The sequence below is a fragment of the Notolepis coatsorum genome, assembly GCF_963971535.1.
Source record: "Notolepis coatsorum genome assembly, chromosome: 8".
NCBI classification, from domain to species: domain Eukaryota; kingdom Metazoa; phylum Chordata; class Actinopteri; order Aulopiformes; family Paralepididae; genus Notolepis; species Notolepis coatsorum.
Genome location: NC_140172.1, coordinates 148,701,967 through 148,711,799, shown reverse-complemented (window position 1 = coordinate 148,711,799; position 9,833 = coordinate 148,701,967). Strand labels below are relative to the sequence as shown.

At 43.1% G+C, this 9,833-nt stretch overlaps 1 protein-coding gene across 1 annotated transcript; it reads right to left on the bottom strand.

The window, feature by feature from the left end:
• Positions 1 to 241: 241 nt before the first annotated feature.
• Positions 242 to 6,925, bottom strand: LOC311233667 (keratin, type I cytoskeletal 50 kDa-like). Its single transcript, XM_084320649.1, has 8 exons — positions 6,497 to 6,925; positions 5,854 to 5,936; positions 5,359 to 5,515; positions 4,260 to 4,421; positions 2,903 to 3,028; positions 1,359 to 1,579; positions 788 to 801; positions 242 to 534 (listed from the first exon to the last, which is right to left on the bottom strand). Exons 1-8 carry the CDS (start codon positions 6,842 to 6,844, stop codon positions 434 to 436), a joined length of 1,212 nt encoding a protein of 403 aa, XP_084176775.1. The 5' UTR covers positions 6,845 to 6,925; the 3' UTR covers positions 242 to 433.
• Between the last annotated feature and the right edge of the window lie 2,908 nt (positions 6,926 to 9,833).

Sequence of the window (9,833 nt, the reverse complement as noted above, 5' to 3'; positions counted from 1 at the left end):
GTTAGTAAAAATGTGAGGATCAAATTGTAAAGCGCTTTGGATAAAAGCTGTTGTATAAATGCAGCCATTTACCATTTACGCAGTGTGTCCTTGTTCACACTGAACCTGACCTGGTATTCTCATATTCACAAAGGAGAATCATGTTGAAAATGAATAGAATAAGTTACTGTATCAAGTGAGTTACCGGCGTAGGCCCATAATATAGTATAATGTCGCTTTTTAATAAGTTACACCACAAACGTTTAATTGCACTGCATGATCTTTATTGATGCTGCTGCTGTCAAATCATGACTCAATCTCATCAACCACCACATCAACAGTCTTGGCATAGTATATATATATATATATTTTTTTTTTAAGAAGTTACAACATAAATGCGGTTTAATTGCACTGCATTATCTTGATTGATGATGCTGCTGCTGCTGCTGGCACATTATGACTCAATCTCATCCACATCCACATCCACAGTCTCGGTACTTTCAACCACCTTGCCATTCACCACCGTCTGCACCACGGTGATGGTCTTGGTGACCACTGCAACGGAGAGGAAAACACACCGTGAGAATCACACATAAGGCGCTTTGGATTTTTTTTAAAACATACGCCGTAATGTTCAAATATGACTGGTGTAACATCCCTGTGTCATGTTAACCCTTTCACTACCACACTACAGAAGGTTAACCCTTTCACGACCACACTACAGACAGTTAACCTTCTGTCGTGTGGTAGTGAAAGGGGTTATTGGAGCATTCTTTGTAGATGTATTGATTGATGAAACATGGCTTACCTTGCCTTGTGCTGCTGGAGAGAGAAAATGGAGGAAACACAAGGTGAGTCATGAAGTAATGAATTGCAGCCAAACATACAACACTGTCCCTTAAGGTCCAACACTCTGCTCAACAACGCCCCCTAATGATTCCTCCAATCCTCCCCACCACTCTCTTTCCCCTTCTTTCTGCTTCCTCATCCCTCCTTCTGGGGTATTTCTTACATACTACTGTGCCCCCCCTCTCCCATCTCTCTCTCTCTCTCTCTCTCTCTCTCTCTCTCTCTCTCTCTCTCTCTCTCTCTCTCTCTCTCTCTCTCTCTCTCTCTCTCTCTCTCTCTCTCTCTCTCTCTCTCTCTCTCTGTCATCCTCCCTCACCTTCTCTCTCTGTCTTCATCCCCCTACCATCTGTCTCTCTCCCTCTACCCTCTCCCTCCCTCCCTCCCTCCCTCCCTCCCTCCCTCCCTCCCTCCCTCCCTCCCTCCCTCCCTCCCTCCCTCTCTCCCTCTCTCCCTCTCTCCCTCTCTCCCTCCTGCTCTCTCTCTCTCTCCCTCCCTCCCTCCCTCTCCCTCCCTCCCTCCCTCCCTCTCACCTGTCGTCCTCCCCGTCCAGCAGCCTCCTGTACTCTGCGATCTCCTTCTCCAGCCGGGTCTTGAGGTCCAGCAGCACGTCGTACTCCTGCTTGTTGTTGGCGATGTTGCCGTGGATCTGGGCCAGCTGCAGCTCCAGGGCCGTCACCGTGCTCTGGAGGCCGGCCAGCTGGGCGGCGTAGCGGTCCTGGGTCTCGGCCAGGGTGCCCTCCAGCGAGCATTTCTGTTTGGGTCGGGTGGGGAGATGAGGTGGTGAGTTGGGGGCTGGGCAGAGTGGGCTTGTCTTTGATTAAGATGGTTAAGCCGTGTGACGGACGGAGAGTATACTGGGATGTGTGTGTGTGGTTGTGTGTGTGTGTGTGTGTGTGTGTGTGTGTGTGTGTGTGTGCAGGGTGCAAATCATGGGGGAGCTGGGTGAGCCGTGGCTCCCCTAGATCAGACATCAGCTCCCCTGAAAACATGATTTGTGAATTTTTGGGGGGGGTCTCTAAAATACTGACAATAAATTCTATTTTTGCCATGCATTTCTAATTTTTCTGTAATTTTCTGTATCGTCATCATCGTGTATAATAATAAAATTAGGCTATTTTGATGTATGATTAATGATTTGCGCACTAATTCACCATAATAGACAATAGCATAAATCTATGGGGTTGCGGCACTGCAGATATACCCTACTCGTAATATGCATGCAACATGCATGCTATTCTTGCGTTTACCATTCGGAGCGTGGCGGCGCTGCACTGCAGTCTGCAGGCACAAATCAAACTTCACCCGCCGTTTAAAATAAATAAATACAGGTATCCAGGATAATGTCGAAAGTTAAACGAAATATCAAAGAAGTAAGCCTTCTAACCAATTTTGGTTTTACAAAGAAGGCGAAACAGCCTGCTGCGGGGACTACTTCTGTGACATGCAGATTTTGAGAATTGGGCAGATCTTCACCATCAGGACAGGTGGGTGGCGATAATGTTGAATTTTTTTGCCTACTATAATAATGTCAGACTCGATGTGTTTGGTCGTGGACTTGTTGTTCGGTATTGGTTCATCCGTGTGTTTATGTGTAAATAGGACTGTTGTGTGTGAATTTTAGTGTTGGATCAGAGGGGTTAATCTGAGCATGTGTATTTAGACACCTGTGTGGTGTGGACTATGTGTGGTTCTGTAATACTCATGGATCGTGTCGACCGGGGACGTTTTATGAGTTGTCAGCTCCTTTCTGTCTGTCATTCATTTCTATGCTACAGGCGCGACAGGCGCGCTCCTTTTCCCAGCTCCGCGCCTCGCGTTTATGCGCTCTCGGCGGCAGCGTTTTTGGGCGGAGCGCTCCCAGCGCATAAAGTTGAAACTAGTTAAACTTTTGGAGAGGAGCGCGCTCATCAAGGTAACTCTTTTCGACCGACTAATCAACATCGAGGAAGTGGCTGTCGCGAGACTCAGGAAAACGCTCTGAGCTTTTTTTTTTTTTAGCTCCCCCGAATACCATGGTATGGTTCGCACACTGTGTGTGTGTGTGTTTGCATAACGAACGTGTACATTCACGCACCATGCTCAAGTGGGACTGCAGTTCAATCTGAAGCCTCTGGAGTGTGCTCTTGAGCTCCTTTATTTCGCTACGGCTTGTCGACAGAACCTCCGTGTGTGTCGTCACGTCCTGCTCCACTGCGGCGATCTAGGCAGTTGAGAAACATGGTTAGTTAGCATTTAGCAGCATGCTAATCCAGGAGCTCTATAATCTCATCATAGATTACTGACATGCAGGACTAAAAGGTGTAATCTAATTGGTGTACCATCTACTCTAATTTAAATTTGTCACCTTTTTTTACTGGTTAATTTCATACTTTAGTACAGTAGGCTATGTGTAGATTTGGGTCTATTATAGCTGTATGACCAGAGGTCATTGTAACATCCTCATTATGTTCATGTTCTCAAAATTCTGTCTCACATGGGAAATCATCAAAAGAATGTATCTAAAGGACGTCAGCACGTTTCTCATATAACACTAGGTCATATAGTACTGTAGGTCATAATAGTAGTAGTACTGTATATAGTACTGTAGGTCATGTAGTACTGTATATAGTACTGTAGGTCATGTAGTACTGTATATAGTACTGTAGGTCATATAGTACTGTAGTTCATATAGATATAGTACTGTATATAGTACTGTAGGTCATGTAGTACTGTATATAGTACTGTATATAGTACTGTAGGTCATGTACTGTATATAGTACTGTATATAGTACTGTAGGTCATAATAGTACTGCATATAGTACTGTAGGTCATAATAGTACTGTATATAGTACTGTAGGTCATAATAGCACTGCATATAGTACTGTAGGTCATAATAGTACTGTATATATAGTACTGTAGGTCATGTAGTCCTGTAGGTCATATAGATATAGTACTGTGGGTCATATAGTACTGTATATAGTACTGTAGGTCATGTGGTACTGTATATAGTACTGTATATAGTACTGTAGGTCATGTGGTACTGTATATAGTACTGTATATAGTACTGTAGGTCATGTAGTACTGTATATAGTACTGTAGGTCATGTAGTACTGTATATAGTACTGTAGGTCATGTAGTACTGTATATAGTACTGTATATAGTACTGTAGGTCATGTGGTACTGTATATAGTACTGTATATAGTACTGTAGGTCATGTAGTACTGTATATAGTACTGTAGGTCATGTAGTACTGTATATAGTACTGTAGGTCATGTAGTACTGTATATATAGTACTGTAGGTCATGTAGTACTGTAGGTCATATAGATATAGTACTGTGGGTCATATAGTACTGTATATAGTACTGTAGGTCATGTAGTACTGTATATAGTACTGTATATAGTACTGTAGGTCATGTAGTACTGTATATAGTACTGTAGGTCAGTCGTCTCACCTTGTTCTGGTACCATGTCTCCAACTCCTTGCGGTTCTTGGCGATCAAACTTTCGTAATGCTCTCTGATCTCGGTCATGGCCAGGTTCAGGTCGGGGGAGGGGGAGGCGTCCACCTCCACGTTGACCTGCCCGCCCATCTGAGTCCTCATCAGGATCATCTCCTACAAGGGTCAAAGGTCAACATACGACCCTCGTTAGCCAGTAGTGAATAATACTCACTGTAATCTGGCATAAATATATTGTAATCATAGAAATAGAATAATGTATGATTCACTCTATGTCTATGATTGTAATAAATGATCAAAATACAGTGACGTGACCTCCGTACAACAGGTTCCATCACAGTTTTATGAATGATTACAATTAAGGGGTAGAACAAAATGTGGCTCAAAATCCACTGATGTAATTTAGAACATCTAATCATCCACATGAATTGTGGGTCTATGTGCAACATGCTCTACTGGTTCTCCCCTCTGTGCGAACTGTACATATACGGCTCAATACACACAACTGTTAAGGGGATGCAGACCAGAGAAAGACTTTCGTCTTGTTTACATCAGGGTCCCCCATTTGACCGGAGGTGAGGGACGGGTCATGTTTGCGTACAAAATGTTTGCCGTTTTCACCACACAAAGAAAGGCCTGCACTGTGATAAATGGCGACACGCTCTGCATAAGGCGAAAGGCTGCAGTGTGTAGCTCCTCTATACTGGGAAAGTGGATTCTGTTTGGCAAGAGAGCAATTAATCGCACGCAGTGCATACAATACGTTCTATAGGTGCATCATGTGTCTACCTGAACACACAGTCGTTTAACAGACACAATCTTGCCTTTGTTCAGTGTGTGTGTTGGTTTAACGCTCCTGTGTGAATGAATGTACAGGTGTCGACATGCATGCCAGATATGCAGAAGACTTGCTTGGCTGGCGCTTGTATGATTCTGTCAGTTAAGTGAGGAAGGTTTTTAATGATCTCTCCATACTCTACCTCCTCATGGTTCTATCAGTTAAATGAGGAAGGTTTTTAATGATCTCTCCATACTCTACCTCCTCATGGTTCTGTCAGTTAAGTGAGGAAGGTTTTTAATGATCTCTCCATACCTCCTCATGGTTCCGCTTGAGCATGATGAGCTCGTTCTTCAGACCTTCATACTGGTTCTCCAGATCCATCCTGGTGAGATTCATCTCATCCAGGACCCTCCTCAGTCCAGTGATGTCTGCCTCCACGGCCATCCTCATGGCCAGCTCGTTCTCATACCTGGAGGGGTTGAGCACAGGGTGGGGTGAGTGGTGGGATGGGGGGGTAAGTAACATACATGTTTTGTCTCCCAATATTCAGCCCGGCTGGGGCTAGCCGTGATATATAGTATGATGGTCTGGTTGGGTTTGTGTCTCCATTGTACTTCTTGATAACTCTCCAGTTGCATGGCAACCTTTCAAAGTTCATGCTACTAACTTTGACCAGGTCTGGCCAGGTTGTGAGAGATGGAAACAATGGAGACACTGGCTGTATGCCAGACAGACAGGCCACAGCATGGCTAAACACACACAGACACACAATCACGCTCACACACAGTATACACCAGCATAACTCACTTCATCTTGAAGTCATCAGCAGCCAGTTTGGCATTATCGATGTCCAGAACAGTCTTGGCATTGATTCTGGAGGCCAAACGGATCTAGAGTAAACAAATAAATAAAAAACAATTTGAGAGAAGATATAACTTTGAGGTGTGTTTTCACCTACATCATGGTATCTTACTGGTATGTTCCTACTGGAATGTTCAGTGTAGGACTGGATATTATCAGCTGCTTGTGAGTGACGCACGGTTGGAATGCAACCTGGACATAGACCTGGTATGATAGTGTCGTATATTAAAAATATGATCTGGAAGGTATGGGTCACGGGCTGTGAATGAGAAATCTAGTATAGCTAGGTAGCTACTGACATACAGTACATTGACAGTGTGCTGCAAACTACAAAAGTGAACATGGGCCGTCTAAGAATGCTTAGGCTAAATGTCCCAGCATCCCCACCACACACTATAGTAAGAAACTGGTCAAACCACCATGATGTTTACCCCATGCCCTGTGTGCACACGGATATGGCAATGATGGAGTTATTATATTTGTTTCAACTGACATTAATCTCCCAGGCACACACACAATGAATACAAAAAGACCAGAAGCAAGTGAGAGACTCTATTGACTGCCGGTCGCCCTCTCTCTCTCCACGTACCTTGTCCTGCAGGTCCTCGATGGCGGCGAAGTAGCCTGTGTAGTCATGGCAGACGACAGTCCTCTTCTGGTACCACTCCTTGATCTGCAGGTCCAGACGGTCATTCTCCTTCTCCAGGGAGCGCACCTTCACCAGGTAGGAGGCCAGGCGGTCGTTCAGGTTCATCAGGGTAGCCTTCTCGTTGGCCCCGACGTGGAGGTCCAGGCCATCGGACAGGTTGAAGCCCCCGGACGGTGCTCCGTAGTTGGACTGGGCGGTGGAGACTCGGGTGCCACGACCGCCGGCTCCTCCATAGACACTCTGGGTCCTCTGGCCGTAGGATCTGGTGCTCTGGCCGTAGAGAGACATGGTGTGGATGGATCTGGTGTGCTGGATCTGGACTCAGGAAAGAACTCTGGAGGATCTCTGGAGGGATCTGGAGGGTTGATCTGCAGTGAGGAGGACAACCGCGTGGCCATGGTTATATAGCTGTCACACAACCCAAAGAGGTGGGAGGGGTGGAGGGTGATGGGGTGTTGGTCGTGGGTGGCAGAGGAATGCTGTTGACAACCTGCCCCCATACTCCTCCCTGCAAGTGAAACCTGTGTTTCAACATTTTATTGGGTTGGACAGAATGTTTAAATCTAAATAAGGCACACACGCACGCTCGCACAGACACACACACACACACACGCGCACATACACACAAACAAACAAACAGTGGAGCTATTTTGTAAAATATCCACTCAGACTAATTAATCACACCAGTGACAGAAATGGCACTTACCAGGAATACTTTCACCTTAGTGATACTTTAAGTTAAGGATAAGGTGCTTCTAGAAATAGCCCAGGTTATTGGTATGATGTTGCATACTTATTTCAAATTATATTTGACATTTTGTTGGTTGATCTCAATAGAAATGACTACATCAATAAACATTACCATATATATATATATATATATATATATATATATATATATATATATATATATATATATATATATATATATATATATATATATATATATATATATATATATATATATATATATATATATATATATATATATATATATTAGTGCTGTCAGGCGATTAAACAAATGTATCTAATTAATTACAGGATTTGTAATTAATTAATCTAATTAATCACATTTTAATCGCAATCCCATTTTAGGCCTGATATTCTATATTCTATAATCATATTTCAAATAGCATGTGTCTGAATTGCAGATTTCAGTACTGTATCTACAAAACCTTCTGTTTAATCATCTTTCCTTTATTCATTTGCTTAGATTTTATAGGTCTGGTCAATTTTAGTATGGTGTTATTCACAGTCAAAGATAAAAAAAAATTATTGATATCCTCATTTGGTTCATTACAATTTACTCAAGCCTAGTAACAGACACAGTATTTCTGACACTGGGAATACATTCCCTGAGATCCATAGATGTCCCTAGAATCAGATACCAAGAACATGCAAATGGACCATTTAAAAAAAATAAGTCTGTAAATGTTTATTCTACATTCTTATGGAATGAATGAGATTCATTTTTTTTAATTAAAAAGTCAAAGAAAAAAATATATATTAAAAAAAAATTTTTTTATTAATTTTGCGTTAATTTACATAACGCGATAATTTGCTGTGTAATTAATTAATCTAATTAACGTGATAAACTGACAGCCCTAATATATATATATATATATATAATGTCAACCACCTGCTTGGCCACCATCCTTGTTGGGAGTTCTGTGGGTATCACTTTCATGCTCTACTTGCATTTCATTAACCTATTTTTCTATTACCAATTTATTACCTTGATTAATTAAAAATGTCTAGATCATAACTCTTAAAGGAACATGCCAACATTTTGGGAAATTAGCTTACTGTCTTCTCCAGAGAGAAAGACAAGAAGATAGATACCAGTTTCCTCTCTGTGCATTCAGTGGTTAGCCAGTTAGCCTTCGGGAGAGGTGTTAGTTGGACAATGCCTAGGCTAACCGGCCATGTCCGCTTCCATTCATTGTGCTAAGCTAGGCTAACATGCAGCCAGATAGCTTTCTACTGAACGTACAGAGAGAAAACTGGTATATCTTCTTGTCTCTCTCTGGAAAAGACGGTAAGCTAATTTCCCCAAATGTTGGCGTGTTCTGTTAAGTAATGGCTGTGTTGTAATCGTATGTCAGTGTTGAAGGTGTTTCCTACAGAGGGAGAGGTGGTAGAAAAGAATGTTAATTTGCAGTTGGATGGGTTTTACTATTTGAAACATTCGGTTCTTCACAAAACCATGTAGACCATTGTACAGTATGTACTGCAACCATCAACTCCTCCCTCAACTCTGGTGTGGTCCCCTCCTCCCTAAAACAAGCCAGAGTCACACGCTCAAAAAAAAAAAAAAAAACATGAACCCAACCGTCATACGCAACAGAATGTCGCTGCTAGGATCCTGATGAGGGTGCGCAAATATGATCACATCATCCCCACCCTCAGATCCCTTCACTGGCTCCCCGTGGAACACAGGATTGAGTACAAGGTCTCCCTCCTCACTCACCAGTGCGTACACGGTGGTGCCCCTGCCTATCTCAAGGAACTCCTCACCCCCCAGTCCTCCTCACGCTCCCTCCGCTCCGGCACAGCCTACCTCCTCAAAGCCCCCAGGACTAAGCTGCACACCATGGGCGATCGAGCCTTCTGCTCTGCCCCACCCAGACTATGGAATGCTCTCCCCATCCACCTGAGAGCACCACAATCCGTCGTGGCTTTTAAAAGGGGCCTAAAAACATTTCTTTTTAACAAGGCTTTTGCCTGAATTTTTCTTTTACTTTTATTTGTTACTTTTATTCATTTTATTATTATTTTATTTTACTTTTATGTTCTTCCATTTCATTGGTTGTTTTATTCATTTTAATTGTTTTTATTCATTTTAATTGTTTTATTCATTTAACTTTTTGTCTATATCTCCTGTAGCACTCTGAGATTCTCGCGAATATAAAGTGTGGTACAAATTGAATCTATTATTATTATTACTATTGTCCTGTCTCTCTTCTCTCCTTCCTTTCTAAAACACTTGATTGTGCTGTATCCAACCAACTCACTGATTATCTCTTACAGAATGACCTCCTAGACCCTAATCAGTCAGGCTTCAGGACTGGTCACTCCACAGAAACGGCCCTCATTGCGGTCACAGAGGCACTTCACTTAGCAAAAGCGAAAGGCCTCTCCTCTGTCCTGATTCTCCTAGACCTATCTGCAGCCTTCGACACAGTCAACCATCAGATCCTCCTCGCGTTCCTCGCAGGAATGGGAGTGGCTGGCTCTGCGCTGACATGGCTGACATCATACCTCAATGACCGCTCCT